Raw genomic sequence first — 18,983 nt, 5'->3', positions numbered from 1 at the left:
TGAATTTGTATGTTTGGGGCCAGACGACTAACCACACTTACAGCTCTCCAAGGACTTAAATCTTCTTCTTCTTCTTTGAAATGATGCAAAATAGATTAGAGTGGAGGGGAACACGACTTGGAATTTCAGCTCATCTTAAACCATCATAAGAAAACTCAGAGAAACTTCTAATGAAGAAACTTTTCAGAGAAAGCTGAAAAGCACCACAAAGAAAAAATGTCATCACACCCAACACGCAAAACTCTGATTGCTGTTAATTTCACTGAAACCATTTAAAGAAAAGAATTTCAGAGAAAGCTGAAAACCACCACAATAAAATGAAACTTAATCTGTCTCTACTGATTGATATTTATATTATCACACTATAAATCTTTAGCTCTCTGTTCAGACCCAAAACAATGAACAAAATGAATGAACATGAATATATTCTGTACATGCTCTTTAACCATAAAACTTCATATGCTCTCTTCCCCTAATTTATAGCAGTAAGAGGAAGTCTAGAGTCTCTCAAGGATTGAGATTGACCCTCAAATACCACAGGCAAATGCTTTGCATCCCCATTCGCCTGCTTCGCAGACTTTGCCTCCCAGAAATACTTCACCAACTCTTCAAAAGATGGTGTTCTCAGTTCTTCAATGGACGCCACACTCGGCAAACTGAATATCCTCTTCCTTGGCGTTGAACAAGAGGATTCATCCACCTGGTGTTAAGAGTAATAGGGAATCAGATGAGTAGAAAAGAACAGAAAAAATATAAAAACTTTCTCACAGATGATCCAACCAAACTACTTTACCATGTATTCTTCATCCAGACATTTCCCAGCATTTTCTGTAATCTCTACGACCTTGTGATAGTGACCGCTTTTCAAATTCCTTAGCTCCCCACAACAGGGAATGATCATGGAATCCATGTTTCCACATGCATCATGGTCGAGTCTCAAGGAATCTGCCAGAATGCAGCTCCTCTCATGAATAAAAAAGTTCATATAGCAACCATAATAATAATAAAAATATTAGGCTCGGAAATTTCTCGGAAAAGGGTGTATCCTGGGATATTTTAATTTTTTTTTTTGCTATTTTTGGGTTTATAACCAGAAAAAACTACAAAAATAAAATGAGGAATGATAGGATGAAAGGCGCGCCCTTGCAAAAATCAGCTACAAGGGCGCCCTCCTATTGGTTGGTTTCAGTGAAGTGCATTCAAAGCATAACCGTTTTGTATTTTTCTGCGCCATCGTAAAGGCGCTTTACTTAATCTGACCAATAGGAGCGCCCCTTTTGTAGCTTGATTTTTGCAAGGGCATCCTTCATTCTACCATTCCTCAAATAAAGTATATAAAAATATAAAATTCAAGAACAAGATTAGGGCAACAAATAATATCATGGATATTGGGATATTTTCGTGATATTTTTGCGATAAAAACAAAATACGAAGATATCTCAGTGATTTTTCATATTCTTGGAAAATTTTCGGAATTTTGTCCTTGTACCAAAAAATCACAAAAAATCACAAAATTTTCAAAAATACCGGAGCTTATAATGGAGTTAGGTATCTTACAGTCAATTGAGGACAGGAGATTCTTGTTTGCAACATCGACGTCTTCAAGAGCAGTGGTGGCAGCAAATGACAGCCTATCACGGAGCGCCTGATTGGCTTCCAGTCCACCCCTACCAAAAACCCAAACCCACATGAAAAATCATGAACTACCCAAACTTATTTATAGTTGTAACGCCATTTATCACCTCTACAAATTACCTGACAATGGAATCCACTGATGCAACATTTCCTTTTTCAAGACTGATAAGGGACTCTTGTGCATTTTTCCATTGTTGGGCACTCACTCTTGCCTTTGTCATACTGCACATTTCATAGGACAAATTCATAATAATAAAAAAAAAAAGATATAAGATTTCCAGCATAGCTCTTGCATGCATAGATTTAAATTTCAGTTTCAGCTGCCGAAACCGAAGTTTCGGTTGAAATCCGGTACAAAAAAAAAGTCCATATTTTATTATTTACCAAATTTCAGTAATTTCGGCCAAATTTTTGGAAAAAATACTATATTTAAAATAAAAAAATCAATTCCTCCAAATTTCGGGCCGGTCAGTCTGAAATTTTGGATTTCAGGAAATTTCGGGTTTCGGTCCCGGACGAAATTTAAAACCATGCTTGCAAGTATAAACAACATTCAAGTTTGATTTCGATAATTATCTAGTTTTTTTTTTTTGTAGATACGCTGGGATCGAACCTGCGACCTCAAGGTTGAGAAACAAAGCATCAACCATTGAGCTACAGGCCCAACCCTGATAATCAAGTGACACTTACCAGTGTTGAAGGCCTTCTTCCAAGCAATGCTTGCCGCTCTCCACTGTTTCAGTATCCTCGAGATAGTGGCTCTCGGTTTTTGTCATGTAACCCGTCCACTGATGTTTAACAGAAAATGTGAAATCTTGCACTGATGAAATTTCTTGTTGTAGCTCACTGGTTCTACTGGCAGCTCTCTCTCGAAGACTGTCTACTGCAGTTTGAACCTAGAAAACAAGAATATGCATCTTTAACTATTAAACTTTCCATCTCCAAGAGGAAAGATTTGTAAATGTTCACTACAACTAAGCTGACTAAATTTTTTCTAGTATGAACAACCCTACTCTACCACAACTAACAAGATGGGCATCATATACCATCTCTCCATGAGAGAAGATCATTTGCAAACATTAGCTCCAACCGTGCTGAAGATGTGATTTTCATCTTTATGAGCAGGTTTACTATCCCAACCCACAAAGGGTTTTGCATCATATGTAGATCTTTGATCATTTTTAAAAATGAATTGACAATGTTGGAACTAATCTGAGGCAAGGTTTTGAATGTCAGTATCGGTTTCGTGCACTGCAAAAATGAAACATATAGATTCCGGTCGGTCAAAAGTTTTGGGAAAAACCATATGAAATCACAGAAACATATGGAAACATTTTAAGATGAAAGTTCAGGCAATGCCAGAGTAAGCACAATTATACACTTAGAAACCATAACATAAGCTGAGGTCTTGAGGTGCGGGGTACATGAGTTGCCAATCAGATATTGTTCCTCTTTATGTGCAACAGTACGCTGAGGTCTTGGGGTGCAGGGTACATGAGTTGCCAATCAGATACCTGGTATTACCGCTTGGTTTTGGCATCCCAAAAACCTCACAGTGGGACTCGGTTATTGAAAGAGTCGAAAGAAAACTGGCTACATGGAATAGAAATTACCTATCACTTGGTGGGAGGGTCACATTGATTAAAGCGGCCTTGTCCAATATGCCCCCGTACACTACATGTCCCTATTCAAGATTTCAGCCAAGGTGGCTTCTCGCATTGAAAAGCTACAGCGGGACTTTCTTTGGGAAGGGAGGGAGCCCGGCAGTAGCAGATACAAACGTCTTCTAAAATGGAGTAAAGTATGCAGAGCTAAAAGACGTGGAGGCCTCGGCATTGGTAGATTAAGACTACGCAATAAGGCTTTGTTGGGAAAGTGGCTATGGAGATTCGGAACGGAGAAAGACGCATTGTGGCATGGAGTCATAGGGGGAAAATATGGAAGAAGCTGGGGAGATTGGGAATGCGGCACTCCGTCGGTAGGCAGGGGTTCTGGTTCATGGCGTTCCATCTGTACGGCCAAGCAGGAATTCAAACCCTTAGTCAGATTCAAACCGGGGCGTGGAGATGAAGTCAGATTCTGGATGGATTTATGGTTAGGGGAGGTCCCCATTTGCACTGCTTTCGGTGATCTATTCAGGCTTGCGCAGGAACAGGAGGCAAAGATTGCAGATTATTTGTGTAGGGTGAACGGCGAGCTCTTTTGGGGTATCAGACTACGCAGGAATCAAAAGACGAAGAGATAAATCACCTTGCTTCACTTCTTACTCGGCTTTCAGATTGCTATCTATCTGATCATGAGTGTGACAAGTGGATTTGGATGCCGGAGTCATAAGGAGGTTTCTCCGTGAAGTCTTTCTTTCAAAAACTGAATGAGGGAACAGAGCGGGCCTCCAGCCAGCTTCGTCTATGGAAAGTTAACGTCCCGCCTCGGATACAGTGCTTCGCTTGGACAGTTTCCCCCAAAGGTGCATTAATACTTGCGATCGCCTTAAGGTAAGAAAGCTACAATGTACGAGCTCGTGTGTCTTCTGTCGCCACCACGAAGAGACGCTGGATCACGTGCTTTTATTATGTCCTTTCTCCTTTGCTGTATGGATGGGCATTTTCAATTTTTTCGAGATCTCTTGGGTGTTACAAAACAGCCTCACAAAGACCTTGATGAACTGGACAGGAGGATTCCACGGTTGTCTTGGGAATCAGTTGTGGTCTTCCATGCCGTGTGGCATCTCCTCTGGTCTGAGCGCAATGGGTGTATATTCAATGGGAAATCCAAGCACCTACACCACATCATCCTGGATATCAAAACATCCATCATTAATTGGGCAAAAGCCAAGGGTGGATGCCTTATTCACTGACGGAGGTTCTACGAAATGGACTGTCGATTGTTTAGGAAAGAAAGTTTTCCTCCTGTTATGCCTAAATGGGTCCCTCTTCCAAGCGGCTGGGTAAAATTTAACTTTGATGGGTCGTCCCTTGGCAACCCCGGGGATGGCAGGTCTTGGGGAGGGCGCTTTGCGATCCTGGAGGTTTGACTATAATGATGTTTTCAGGTCCGGCCGAGATATGCGATGCCAATGAGGCAGAAGCAAGAACACTATTATTCAGTCTCCAATGTCATAGCTTGGCTGCAAATAAATATGCGGGGCCATGGCGTCTCTCTCATAGTGTGGACGAGAATAGGGACTTAATTCGCTGTCTAGAGTCGCAATTGGTTCATCGAAGAAGATCAGCTAACACAATAGCTAATGAAATTGCGAAGGGGGGTTCACTCGGAATGAAACTTTAATTGTCTTCAATGAAGATGTGGCATAAATCTTTCCAAGGAGGCTTGGATTTGTTTTTGTTTTTCTGGGTACATCTTGTCCCTGGTTTTTGGTTGTACTCATTTTTGGGCGGTATAATAATACTGTTAATTTTCATACTGTTAATTTTCAAAAAAAAAAAAAAAAACATAAGCAAGCCATCCATCATCCCCTCAAATCTCACTCTTTCATACCCTCTCTACTCGTTTTTGGGCGGTATAATAATACTGTTAATTTTCATACTGTTAATTTTCAAAAAAAAAAAAAAAACATAAGTAAGCCATCCATCATCCCCTCAAATCTCACTCTTTCATACCCTCTCTACACCTCTCTTAAGCTATGACCATGTTTGGCATCCATGAAATTTTTTTTCATGGAATAGTAATTTTTTCAGTGGTGGGAAAGGGGCAGGGAGGGTGTGAGAGGGACAGAATTGACAAGGCATGAGTGAGAAGTGGCTGAAAACAGGGAAAATAAAAGATATACTCAAAATAGTTGTTTTATTTCCCATTTTCCAGTACATACCACATTTCACATGTAAACCATATAAATGTTTATACATAATACATACGCTACATTTCACATGCAATTCATTTAAATATATAGTCTATCACTAACACACTTATAATTTTGGTTTCGGTATGGTTTTCGGTGTGGATGGAAATGGAAACATTTTGGTCGTTTCGGGTCGGTTTTTGTAGAAATTTAAAACCTCAGAGGTTCTTCAGGAAAATGTTTGGAAATTTTGATATTGTCAAAAGAATATTAAGGTTGAGATGGGAACTTGGACTCATACATATATCAACAAAATGAAATTTAGCAAGATTGCCGAATCACTCAACATCGTAAACCTCTAAAAACATCTACTATTTTCCAATCATTTCAACTAGACCATTAAATTCAAAATTGATAACATGGTAATAAAATATGCAATGGGTCTTGGTTGGACACACCACCAAAAGTAAACCAGGACACACATACAAAATGAAATCTTTTCTGCAAGTGCTCAAAGTTCTGCGTAATTTGGACAGTACACTTAAGTATGCTGGAAATAATTTATCCAAAATATTTAACCCCAAAGAAACATCAACCATAGAAGACAAACCCCAATGTTGAAAACAGAACACAACTACAGCATACCATAGAAAAACTTAGTGAAAACCTAAGTGGATTAAACACTTAATGTGGATCAGAATTCCAAAACTTGAGATTTGGAGTCACAAGTATCAACCAAAATAAATCGTGGAACACACCGAAAGATTATGTCAAAAACCTCAGCTGGATTGAACCCATGATGTGGATCGATACTAAAAGTTTAAGTTGAAAGAGACACAAATATTAACCAAAATGAATTGTGGAACACACTGAAAGATATGGTCAAAAACATCAGTTGGATCGAATCATGATGCAGATGACAATTACTGAAAGAGCCAGAGACATCGAGCTGATTTCCATAACTGAGAAATCGGTATCAAAGAGAAAAGGAGTACATAGATGCCCAACACCCCAAAAACCCAAAACAAAACCTATTATCTTTTCCAAGTGTGAGGATATATGATTGACAGTAAGCATTGATGATTTTGATGTGGATCAGCGTACCAAAAGTTTCATTGAGCATCAAATATCAAATCTGATATTTTTTAGCACACCCCAAATAAACTAAGTCAAATCTATGTCAGAATGAATTGTGATGCACATCATGCTGATATGATAGCTTCCTTTGGGAACTCAACTCACATACAAAGAGAAAAAGAGTATATAGAAACTCTCAACACGTAGTGTGAGAGTTTATCTTCCACGGCAACTAAGCCAAATTTTACATGTCAAAGAGCAGGTCTCACACTTGCTCTCTGATGTGGACTAGGTCCCCGGTCAAAGTGTTTGGGTGTATGTAGTATAGCTTCTTACATTTTAGTATTGTGTTGAGGGCAATCTTGTAATTCATTGTTAAATGTTGGGCCAAAGTACGGGTATATCATTGGAATATTGTGTGAAATGAGCAAGGTTTTAAATTTCGGTTTCGGTGTCGAGATTTCGGGCTGAAATTTTTGGTGAAATCATGTAAAAATATGATTATGATTTCGTTTATTTTTTTAATTTCGACTAAAATGTCTAAATTTTGGTGTCAATTTCGACGATTTCGGTTGAAATTTTGGCTATTTCGGTGGAAATTTTGTAAAAAATTCCAAAAATGAAATTTCAACCGAAATTTCGAAATTTCGGAATTTCTGTAAAATTTCTGCGAAATCTTGTAAAGAAACGACTTCATTTGAATTTCGTTCGGTTTGTGCCGAAACATAAATATTTCGGCCGAAACGAAATGTTTCGGCCGAAATTTAAAAACATGGAAATGAGAGGTTATTGTAGTGAGAGGTATTCTTGTAATGGAGAGAATAAAGGGGTGAGATAAGGTGTGACTTGGTGCGACCAAGGTTTTAAATTTCGGTTTCGGAATGCGTCTCGATCCTCACTGAAACCGAAATTTTCGGCCTAAATTTCAAAATTTTGGACGAAATCCACGAAATCAAATAAAATAATATTTTATTCCATAGAAAATTTCGGCTGAAATTTCTGAAAAGTATTAAATAATGAATAAGTTCCAGATTTTTTGGTGAAATCCCTTAAATTTTGATCAAAATAATGTAAAGTTTCAGCTAATATGGATTTCGATTTCGGTATTGACCGAAATCCGAAGTTTCGGATTTCATTCGAAATTTAAAACCTTGGGCGTGACCAAGAAGGACCACAACAACCAGCCCTATCCCATGGACGATACTTGGCATAGGGGCCTACAATGGCTAACAAGCATCTAGCCCCCTGCTTGTTTGAAATTTAAAACCTTGGGTGTGACCAAGAAGGGACCACAACAACCAGCCCTATCCTATGGACGATACTTGGCATAGGGGCTACAATGGCTAACAAGCAGACCCATCCTAAGGTTGACATTTGGCATTGGGGCGACAAGGCCTAAAGACAGGTGGCAACAAGAGAGTTCATCAAGATTTCTTAGAGACACAAGTGTCGTTGTGGACCACATCACAAGATGACAGCACATCAGCCCCTCCTCAAGGACCACCCCACCTACCTCTATAAATAGAGGTGAGGGGGCCTCATTTCTGAGAGTTTTTTATAGACCAGAAATTTTTGTGAATTTGGAGGACGTTTTATGTAGAGCTGTGACTCATCAAGGAGGATTTACACCTCGATGGAAGAGGAGAGGATTTCTCACGTAAGATCTTCTTACCTCTTGATCTTTTGATATCTTGTAATTCAGTCCTTTGTATCAATGATAGTTCCAAGTTTCAGCTAAATCTTACTTTTATTTCATTGTCCAATTCCTGCCTCTCTCTCTCTCTCTGCGTTTCTTATTTCCAATAGGAAACTACAAGTAGAATCCTGCTCCATTTGCGTGGAAACAAGACATCAATCTCAATGGTCTCCACCCTGCCTTGCATCCCAGGCACCAGAAGATATTTTCATCAGCATCTCCATCTGTTGGGTGTAACCACAAACATCCATCGGCCGTCAAAGGTAACAATTACAAAACATTAAAATCATCGTGGTCCTGAATCCACCCGACTCGATCAACACTGCCAATGCTCATGAGTAGTCTCCCCAAGTCAAACTCATCTAGTCAACCGTGGGGATAGACCTCAGTCTGTCCTCTCTAACTTATCATTTATATTCTCGCAACCCGGAGATTACACTTGAGAGTGCACACAACGTGGAAGCGAACCTCCTCCTGCCTGCCTCCCTCCCCCTCCCCCAGCCCAACTAGGATATACAAGAGAAATCTCACAGTTTGGATCAATCTAAGACCTATTTCCAATAGAAAACTATAAGCTCGCTCCACTTGCGTGAAAACAAGACACCAATCCAAACAATCATTAAGCTAGGAATACTACTAACAACAACTAATTTGGAATTTGTTTTGTCCATAAAAGAATCTTTTAGCCTACTAGGAATGTTATCACATGCCAGAGGTTGTTATGCACATTGTAAAATATATTGACTCCACCTTTTCTTTCGAAACTTTTCCCATTAATATTTTTCATGGTTGGTACTGTGGATAAACTTTTCCCATGAACAGAACCAACTGTTCTGCTGTTTCTATTCAAGGCATTATAGTGTTTTTATTTATTACTGCATGTTAAGCCATGTAATGGAGTTGCATCACAGTAATCCCAAGAAGTACCACTTACAAGACAAGTGATACATACAGAGTTCATAATTGTTTTACATTTAAGAAAACAAGGATCCTTACCAGGATTTTCTTCCTAGCACTTGAACTTGCTAGCATCTCTGCTACTTTATCTAACAGCTGTTTTTCTTCATTAGCAGCACACTCCTGCAGATACAGAGCGCAAAGTTACATAAAATATGCCATGAATTAAGAGCTCATATAATTCTAGCCAATAAGTTGTTTGAAATGGCAAATGAGAACTACCTCAAATTTCTTTTCAAGATCACACAATTTCTGGTCATGTGCAGCTTGTGTTTCTTCCACAATTTGGCTCAATTTGGATGCATGCAAATCTAGGGTCTTGAAGAAGTTGACAGTAATTTTTGAAATAGATCGTGTGGTCTCCACGGCTCTGAAATATCCCTGTATATTGTTGAAATGAAGAATTTATTCTGTTAGAAAGAAATAGCCCCCTAAAGACCTCAATTGCGGCTGATGAAATATATGAATTGCCAGTTCCCAGAGATCATTTTCCCAACCTCCCGCTGTTGTTTTGCATATGCAGATAGTTTCTCCCCTTGTGTACAAAGGCCACTTTGAAGTTCATTGAGTATCACATCAGCCTCCAAAGCAATTCTTCTAAAAAGCTGTGTTACAGGGGGTAAAGGTATCAGAACAGAAAAAAGAGGTAAATTACTGAAATAGAGGTGAGTTAAAATTAGTAAGAAAGACTCACATCCTCAAGGGCAGATGAGTGCATCGATACTTCAGAATTTAGATTTCCAAAAGTCGATCGAGAGTTACCGTTAAGTTCACCTGCTAAATCGTCTAAAGCTCTGATCCCAGAGCCATACATGGTTTTCAGCTTTCCTACCCTCTCCCGAAGCTCTTCACTGGCCTAGGGAAGCAAACAGATTCAAAAAGACAAAATAATTAAGTTCTAAGGTCAACTAGATCAATAGAATGGAATCAGATTGTTTTGCAAATGTTAAATTATACTTCAGCCTTTGTAGAGACAAAAGAATGCATGTCTTCCTCCATTCCTTTCAATTGATGCTCCTGTTGCATAACAGAAGTTGCAACAGTCCTATGCAATAGATCAAGCTGCTGAGTTAATTGGGACTGGAATTTCTGGACAAGAGACCTATTTCCATCTTCTATTTTCTCTTTACGGTCTGAAAACCAAGCATACAGAGAGTATTAGTACTGGTATTATCATACCTCGATCTACTGTGCAACAAAATATCCAAAACATATGGACTTTTGAGAGCAGGAATACCAACCAATTTTGGCAAACAAGCCCGACACATCTGATGATGCATTCTCTAGCTCAGAACGAAGCTCAAATGCACGTTCAACAAGTGCTTTCTCTGAAACAGAAACCAAAGGCAAAGAAAACATAGAGATGGCTTTCAGTATAAAAGGGTATTGATTTCAAACTATATAACATGTCATGGGCAAAACTCTATAACATATATAGAGACATGAAAATGATGTCAGACATGGGAATCTGAGAAACCCCAATACGCCAACACACAACCACACAACCAAGTCACATTCTTAATAAACTATAGCATAATTAGCATTATATAAGTATTTATGCACAAATATGCAACATAAATAAAATGTTTCACTAGCACGCATATGTAATGCATATCGTATCAGAAATAAGGAAAATAAGTAAACTGAGGCCTGTCCCAATATTAGTGGCTCGAATCCTCGACACAGTCAACAGTTATTTCTGACATGGCAGTTTTTTTAGAGAAAATCTGTAGTTGTTTGACGGTGTCAATTGGATCCAAGAAAGAATAGTGACACTTTACTCACCTGATCTAAGGAGGTTAGAGATTAGGTATTCCTTTTCTTTGATTGTTGAAATTGCATGTCTGTATCTTTCTTCTAGGTCGCATAAAGCATTTTCTGTGTCCTCAAGTTTTTTCTGTTGTACAAATGAGAGAATTATGATATAAATTGCATGTCATAAAATAAGTTGCACATAGCCCAACTAAATAGGTAAGGAAACATGACCATACAACACTATTACCTGAGTCTTGTCAAGTTTCTCACTTAAGTCAGCAGTCAACAGTTGCTGGGAGTTGTAAAGTTCCTGAAGCCCAATAACTCGCTACTCCCAACAAATAACTATTTAGTCAAAAACCTCTACACAGCAACATGAAACAACATGAAATAGATCGGTGCAGAACCAAATAAATTGATGTTATATACCTTGTCCTTGGATTCTGAGTCAAGTTCCATCCGTTCTATTTTTTCCGCCATGGCCTGGGCAAAGATGGGAAGAAAAAAGTGAATTTGTCTGATTCACAAAAGAATGATTTAATGTTATTTCTATTGGAAATAATAACATGCATGGTCCATTAGAAAATGTAGGGTCCAACCTTCTTCTCAGCTTCTTCTTGCAGGTAACGATCCCGTGGAATATAGATGCCATTCTTTTCTCTTGCAGCATAAACCTCTGGTTGGAGGTGAAAAACATAATACCCAATTATGACCATGTAAATTTTGATATTAGAATGTTCGGAGAGAATTAAAGCCTAGTCTATATTTTGTTTAGAAAAAAATCAATCACCAAAGCACTCAACAACCTTGTTTAAGGCGGTCAATTTCAGAATATAAATCCTTGATTACAGCTGATTTCATCATCTTCTGATTGACCTGAAAATGATAAGAAGACCTTGGAGCTAAGGTGAAGGTGGAAGGATAATTCGATTGCAAAAGCATATAGAAAAAAAATTGCATTGAACAATAAAGTTGACCTCTGGCTTATTCTTGATATTCTTTGCACGGTGTGCATAATCGAGGGTGCTGAGTGTCTCCTCCAGACAGTGAATGGAAGGTGATATAGTGGCAATGATGCATGTTTTTGTTTTTCCTCCCAAGGAATCCCTCAGCAACCTTGTTAATTTGCTATCCCTGATGTAAAAAAGCAACACATTCATGACATCCTAAATTCCAATATTAACATAACCTAGAAGTCAATAAAAAATACGTCAACTGAAGTAGTGATCCGCACCTGTATGGAATATGACCAGAGTGCTCAACAAGTGCATTAATGACACGACCAAGCGTAAGCAAGCTTTTATTGATCTCCCCGGCTTCCCTTGCTCTGCCCTGCAAGTGTAGATATCTTTACAGTCAAATCCAAAGAGCATATGTTCAAAATTTTTAATATAAGAACTTAATTCAAACATGGAGCATTAGGATAAGTAAACCCTAGTGTCATATTTTTACTACACCAGGTTGTCTTGAGCCATGCTACCATATTTACGAGCATGCTGCTAATATACAATATAATCCATTATATACATCAACATATATAAAAAAAAAAAGGCGGCCCAGTGCACGAGGCTCCGCAATGGCTTGTTCTGGGGAGGGCTAGATGTACGCAGCCTTACCCCTGCTTTGCAGAGAGGCTGTTTCCGTGACTCGAACCCGTGACCACCGCATCACAAAGGAGCAACCTTACCGTTGAGCCAAGGCTCGCCCTCGTGAACATACATCAACATATATACTAGACATTATCTTTCATACAACATATAAAGTTAACTATTGGTATAATACCTCTCTAGCGCCAGAACGTGAGATGTTCTCAGAACCAGCAAGGTCGACAAGATTAAGCTTTCCACATTTGATCATCTCTTCTCCCTCAGGAGTGCACTCCTTAATGTGAATTGTGATAGAGAATATAGAATGCGAGCGGCTGCTTTGTTTGTTAAGAAGAGTTTCTGCCGTTCGCCTTTTGGAAGACCCTTTATCCAAGATCTTATATATCTCATTCGCAGTGGTAACTATCTCCTCTTCCAAGCCTCTCACAAAAACACCTCCTTTTCCATCTTCCATAAGCGCTATTGGTTTCTTTGATTTATCATCTATGAATTTTGAACATTCATCCAGGGCCAAAAGATCTGTTATTTCCTCATTGTAAAGCTCTAAAAAAGTAACTTTCATGCTGTATTCAGCATTTTGAGCTTCAAGTATGTCGAAAATTTCCCGAACAGCTCTAGGTATAACACCAGCATCAGTCGTGAATTCCCCACTCTACATAACCACAAGAGTCAAGCAAATAAACACAGAGAATATGGCATGAGATACACTCTCATCTAGCTCTAATTCATTTGCTAGATTAGAAACAAACCTTGTTTCTCTTTCCCCCTCCTTCCATGGTGTATGTTTTACCCGTTCCCGTCTGACCATAGGCAAAAATGGTGCAGTTATACCCCTCAAGAACTTCAGTCACAATAGGAGACACAGCTTGTTCATACAAATCCTTTTGCTTGGATGCCGGACCAAAGACCTACAATGGAAGTATGATAAGCACATGTTATGGTGTATATGATGCTGTTACAAAGTAGTTATTGTAGGATTGTGCATTTTAGATTTTGGGTGTTAGTTACTTATTATGTGTCACGTATGTGAGGCTAGGTGATGTGCCACACCTTTTGTGTTTGTATTTTAGGAGTTGTGTATTAATGAAAATGCAAAGAATTTGCAACCAAAACAGAAACTTATGTTTCATGAGAGTTATGGTTCCTCTTGAATTGAACAGTTAGGAGGTCTGGTTGCCTCAAGTCAACAATTCCCTTCACATTTTCCATCTTTATTTTGTCGCTATGTTAAGGCCAATTCAGCATGTAATAAGTGGTATTAGACGTCTTGGGAGATTTTGGATTCCATGACTGATGATTTTTAGAAAATCAAAGCACTTGTTTCGAAAATAATAGAGCAGCGATGATTTGTGAAAAGGCTTGAACAGAGAATCAGCATAGCGATCGAGGAAATGCACAAAAATGAAGAAAATTTAAATCTTAAAATGTTGATGATCAAGTAGAGAAAATGCGAGGATTAATGATAACGAAGATACTTCAGTTGAACAGCATACCAAGGATCATATTAATATTGTGCAACCATTTAATCATTCCACGCTTCATGAAAAATCGTTTTTCTTTCAAACTTTGATCACAATGGATTTTGAAGGCAGGTTCAAATGGTTGCGACAATTGAGATTTGGGACCCTTGTGGAATAAAGTTTTTCTCCAATAATTCAACCTTGAGGACAAGGTCATTTTTAGGGGGGAGAAATGATAAGTACATGTTATGGTGTATATGATGTAGTTGCAGAGTAGTTATTGTTGGATTGTGCATTTTAGATCGAGGGAGTTAGTTACTTATCTCATGTGTCATGTAAAGTAGGTAAATGGGTTGGTGATGTGGCACACCTTTTGTGTGTGTATTTTATGTAGTAGTATCTTAAAGAAAAAAGGGGAGAATTTGCAACCAAAACAGAAACCTATGTTTCAAGAGAGTTATATTTCTTCTCGAATTGTACCGTTGGGAGGTTCGGTTGCCTTGAATCAACCTCTCTTCCCCTCTTTATCTATCTTTTGCTTTGTTTATTTGTGTTAAGGCCCAATTGGGCACATAACAAAGCATTTGAAAATAGAACCTCTGCTACAAATTCCCATAAATTTCAATCTAACAAAAAACTAAAAGAAAAGCTGAGTTTCAAACCTTATCAAAATTAAAGGTTCTATCAATCTGCTTGTTGGCTATATTCTGAACTGCTGCTACTTCTCTCCTATGATCATTGCAAGAAATGACCACAGGCGTGTTCAACTTAATCTCATCATCGCTTAAAGGCCTGTAAAGAATTTCTATAAAATGTTAAAAATTATCATAAAAAAACTTCTAACTCTCCTCCTAGTAGCTTATAAACTTAGGGATGAATCTGAATTTCTCACCTGCAACGAACGATGACCTGAACATTCACTCCCTTATCTTTATCATACTTACCATTTGAGTTCCCATCGCCCAATCGCAAATCTCTTACAGATTTTTCATTCGACCGTGGCGTTTGAGAAGGTGAAAGAGAGACCAATCCCCCTTTTCTTTGCTGCTGTGACTGTGAGTAATCCATAGCTTTACAGGTCCAAAAAAATAACGAATTTCCTACAAACCATTAGAACTAATAAGATCAACTACATAGAATGTACTGAAACCAGACTCTGAAATATAAAATTTGGAAACCTAAGAAAAGCTACACGCAGAAATCCAAAAGCGGCTTGAACGATCGGAAACTCAGACCAAGCATCTGAGAGTCCAAGGTTTAGCAAAAAATAACGAATTTCCTGTAACCAGTAGAACTAAGAAGATCAACTACATAGATTGTATTAAAACCAGACTCGAAAACCTAAAATTCAGAAACCTTGGAAAAACTACACGCAGATATCCAAATGAGGAAAACTCAAACTAAGCATCTGAGAATCCAAGGTTCCGCAAAAATTAACAAATTTTCTGCAACCAGTAGAACTAAGAAGATTAACTACATAGATTGTACTAAAACCAGACTAGAAAACCTAAAATTTGGAAACCTTGGAAAAACTACACGCAGATCTCCAAATGCGGAAACTCAAATTAAGCATCTGAGAATCCAAGGTTCCGCAAAAAATAACAAATTTTCTGCAACCAGTAGAACTAAAGAAGATCAACTACATAGATTGTACTAAAACCAGACTAGAAAACCTAAAATTTGGAAACCTTGGAAAAACTACACACAGATATCCAAATGCGGCTTGAACGATCGGAAATCAGACCAAGCATCTGAGAATCCAAGGTTCCGCCAAAAAACAAATTTACAAAAGCCAGTAGAACTAAGAAGATCAGCTACATAGAATGTACTAAAACCAGATTCTGAAAACCTAAAATTTAAAAGCTCTAGAAAAGCTATCCAAACGCGGCTCTAAAGATCCGAAACTCAAATCAACAAGATTCCGAAAAGATCCACAAAAAACTTACCACATCCGCCAAAAAAAAAATCAAACAAATACACAAACTCAGCGAATCGATAATGATCGAATGAAAATCTTGATCCAGAAAAAAAAATTACAGAAACTCAGTAAAATGTACGTGCAATTCGAAAAACAAACCTAAAAATCATCAAAATCACAAATGCCCAAAAGACGAAGAAGATGCAGTAGAATTAAAAAGTTAGATCGGAAATAAAAGATGAAATCTACGAATTTACGAAGAGATAAAGAGAAAAGAAAAATAAGCAAAACTTACAGTAAAATCGAAGTGCTGAGAGCTCGAAATCAGGAAGAAGAAGAATCCAAAAAATGTCTGTAAAATAATCAGAAAAAGAGGATTAAAAAAACAGAGGGGAGAGAATCTAGATGGAGCGATGATTTCTAAAGAGCAGAGCACTCGTTCAGACGATTTTTTTGGTTTTTGTTGAGGATCTCGTGTTTTTTCATGAGGTTAAAATAAGAGGAGGTAGAGGAGAAAAGAGATGCGATCTTTAAAAATGAAATAATTATAAATTAATGAATAGACGTGCCGTTAAATGAACGTTTAAAATCAGAGCCTCAGAGGAGGACCTCTTTTTAACGGCGTTAGAGAGAGCCGTTTACCAACATCTATCTGGCCGTTGGAGGTAGGATAGAAACAGGAGAAAAAGCTGAAACGGGAAAAAAGATTTTGATTTTTGAATTAGAGGGGGCGAAAATTACAAAGAAAAATGACATTGATTTTTCAATTATGTATGAATATCCCCCTCGATCTTTTAAAATTTACTGGGAATGCCCTTAAGTTTTAATACCGGAAATACCCCTGTACAAAATGAGATGGTATTCACTATTGAAGGATCTTAACCGTCCATTTAATCGGCTACACTTTCGATCACGTGGTTTTTTTTAGTAAACAGAGGGTGGGGGTAAAATTTTCATTTTTCTTTTAATTTACATTTTACATTTCCTACATAATTAATCATATATATTAAGTAAGAGTTTAAGGAATTTAACAGCCACCCTAAATAGGTATAAAACCTTGAAATAAATGGTAAGAAACGGAAACGCGTGGGGCCCTTTCTGGGTGAAATTTAGAACTAACCCGGCTGGTGGTTCGCATGACCTTACGAAATTGTGACCCGCAAGGTCTAGATGCATGGAGATGGCGATGGGAAGTAATCTGACTCATAAATAGAGAATCGAACTGATCGGAAGATCATAACCGTTGGATCAATGGCCTACAACTGAATGGTGGAGATGAAGAATAATCATACTCTTTGCAGACAAAACTCCATCAATTGAACGGTTAAGATCGTCCCGATTGGTATGATCTGCGGGCCATCTGCCTCATCCAAAGTGTAAAATGGTTGTCACAGTGGGTGCCAATATCAATATGGACTACTGAATTGATCCTCAGTTGCACCCATACATTTGATATGAGAAAGCCAAAGGAGAAACTCTCTCATGCATAAGAAATAGTAAGGAGCGTTACGTGCAACCGTCACTGAAAAATTGAAGACAATGTCATCTTTGTAAATTTTTTAATTTTCAGGGGTAAGCATTGTTTCACTTCAAATTATATCATTGGAGATTCTTGTGTGGTGTGGGGGGTGCCCCACGTGAAAAAGATTGATGGATGTGGGCACGTGCAACCTCACTTGCCTCCCTGTGATTTAATTTGCCTTTCCTACCAATTTTCCATGATTGCCCTTCTATGTGTTCAAAATTACCATTGTTTCACTAACATATTTAAAGTAAAATTCTATTACCTGTTAGGTCCCACTTGTGCCATGTCGATGCTCCGTTTGGTTGCAAGTAAAGTTTGTGTCCTCCGAAGTTTTAGTAAAATTTTGGTCCCATCCCATGTTTGGTTGCCTTTTAACACTAGAATTTTTTTAATCCCACTCTTGTAATGATTGCCTTTTCATCCCAGCCCAAAATAATCCCAGGAACCAAAAATAAGCTTGAGAAGAATTTATTTCTTCCCAACAGTTCAAACAACCAAACAAAGTTTTATTTTTTCCCACCATAGTCTGGTAAACCAAACATGGGTTTTTATTTTACCGGGATACTTCTAGGGCTTTTTTTTCCCACCAATCTCCTTGGATTTTTTTTTCTCTCACATAAATCCCAGGAACTAAAACAAACCCGGTTTTAAGAAACAGAGCCTTAATGTCTTTATGTCCATGGTTTTAAATTTCGGTTTCAAAATGCATTTCGGTCCTCACCGGAACCGAAATTTTGAAATTTCGGCTGACGAAACTATTAAAAACAGTATTTTATCTCATAACTAATTTTGGCCGAAATTCTGAAAATATTAAATAATGAAAAAATCCAGATTAATTTCGGTCGAAATAATGTAACGTTTTAGGTATTACGGATTTCGATTTCGGTCTCGTTCGGTCAAATTTAAAACCGTGCTTATGTCTATGTGATTAGATTTGTTGATCTGACCCGGACTACAAGTCCGGCCACATCCCACCGTGAACATCTTGATCGGATGATCCTATGCTCCTATATAATCTATTAGCCCTATTCGTTTTGGATTTTGAAAATTGATTTTTCAGTCCAAAACTGATTATTGAACTTGAAATTGTGGCACTCTATGGGCTGGGAGGAGAAATTACTGCCAGCATTGGTTTGACACAGCATTGGGTGATGATAGCATTTCTTCAAACATTTAACACTTGAACAAGGATATTTTGGATATTTCAACCCATCATTTTTTTTTTCCCCTCAAAATAAACATCCATTTTGGAAATGTTTTTATTGTGGATGAACTTTGGTTGCTTGTAAGTAATGTTGCCCAATAATACAAGTTTCTAAAACAATTTTTTTAGATCATGCAAATGACTATACTGTAAATGACTTTTGCTGATTATGATGGACTAAAATTTAATAGAGAAGCGTTCTGCGCTTAAGTGGTTTATAAAGCCTCACATTGGTTCCTTGCTTGTGGACCCGCTATACGTTTCAAAGGGGGACCCACTGTACGGTTCCTTGCTTGTAGACCCGCTATACGTTTCAAAGGGGGACCCACTGTACGAACCAATGGGAGGCT

At 38.1% G+C, this 18,983-nt stretch overlaps 1 protein-coding gene across 1 annotated transcript; it reads right to left on the bottom strand.

Annotated features, from left to right (window-relative positions):
• Positions 1-313: 313 nt before the first annotated feature.
• Positions 314-16,425, bottom strand: LOC143880482 (kinesin-like protein KIN-5D). Its single transcript, XM_077383522.1, has 23 exons — positions 16,200-16,425; positions 14,879-15,086; positions 14,649-14,778; positions 13,276-13,434; positions 12,702-13,178; positions 12,154-12,251; positions 11,897-12,053; positions 11,726-11,795; positions 11,519-11,595; positions 11,349-11,402; positions 11,167-11,247; positions 10,950-11,061; positions 10,406-10,492; positions 10,122-10,297; positions 9,859-10,020; positions 9,662-9,769; positions 9,387-9,545; positions 9,204-9,287; positions 2,326-2,531; positions 1,756-1,857; positions 1,558-1,667; positions 794-945; positions 314-700 (listed from the first exon to the last, which is right to left on the bottom strand). The coding sequence occupies exons 2-23, from the start codon at positions 15,052-15,054 to the stop codon at positions 473-475; spliced, it is 3,165 nt and encodes a 1,054-aa protein (XP_077239637.1). The 5' UTR covers positions 15,055-15,086; positions 16,200-16,425; the 3' UTR covers positions 314-472.
• Positions 16,426-18,983: the final 2,558 nt, after the last annotated feature.

This window comes from Tasmannia lanceolata, unplaced genomic scaffold, assembly GCF_043159265.1.
Source record: "Tasmannia lanceolata isolate RefF3 unplaced genomic scaffold, GAP_Taslan_0.1 ptg000006l, whole genome shotgun sequence".
Taxonomy (NCBI): Eukaryota; Viridiplantae; Streptophyta; class Magnoliopsida; order Canellales; family Winteraceae; genus Tasmannia; species Tasmannia lanceolata.
Note: the sequence above shows the minus strand (reverse complement) of the source record. Positions and strands in the feature narration are given on the sequence as shown.

What these genes read in the sequence shown, in the direction of transcription:
- LOC143880482 (XM_077383522.1), bottom strand. Translation starts at nt 15,054, where the DNA reads ATGGATTACTCACAGTCACAGCAGCAAAGAAAAGGGGGATTGGTCTCT. An exon ending in CACGTTCTGGCGCTAGAGAG is followed by an intron (nt 12,252 to 12,701) that starts GTATTATACCAA and finishes CTACACTTGCAG; the next exon opens with GGCAGAGCAAGGGAAGCCGG. An exon ending in AATTGACCGCCTTAAACAAG is followed by an intron (nt 11,596 to 11,725) that starts GTTGTTGAGTGC and finishes ACCTCCAACCAG; the next exon opens with AGGTTTATGCTGCAAGAGAA.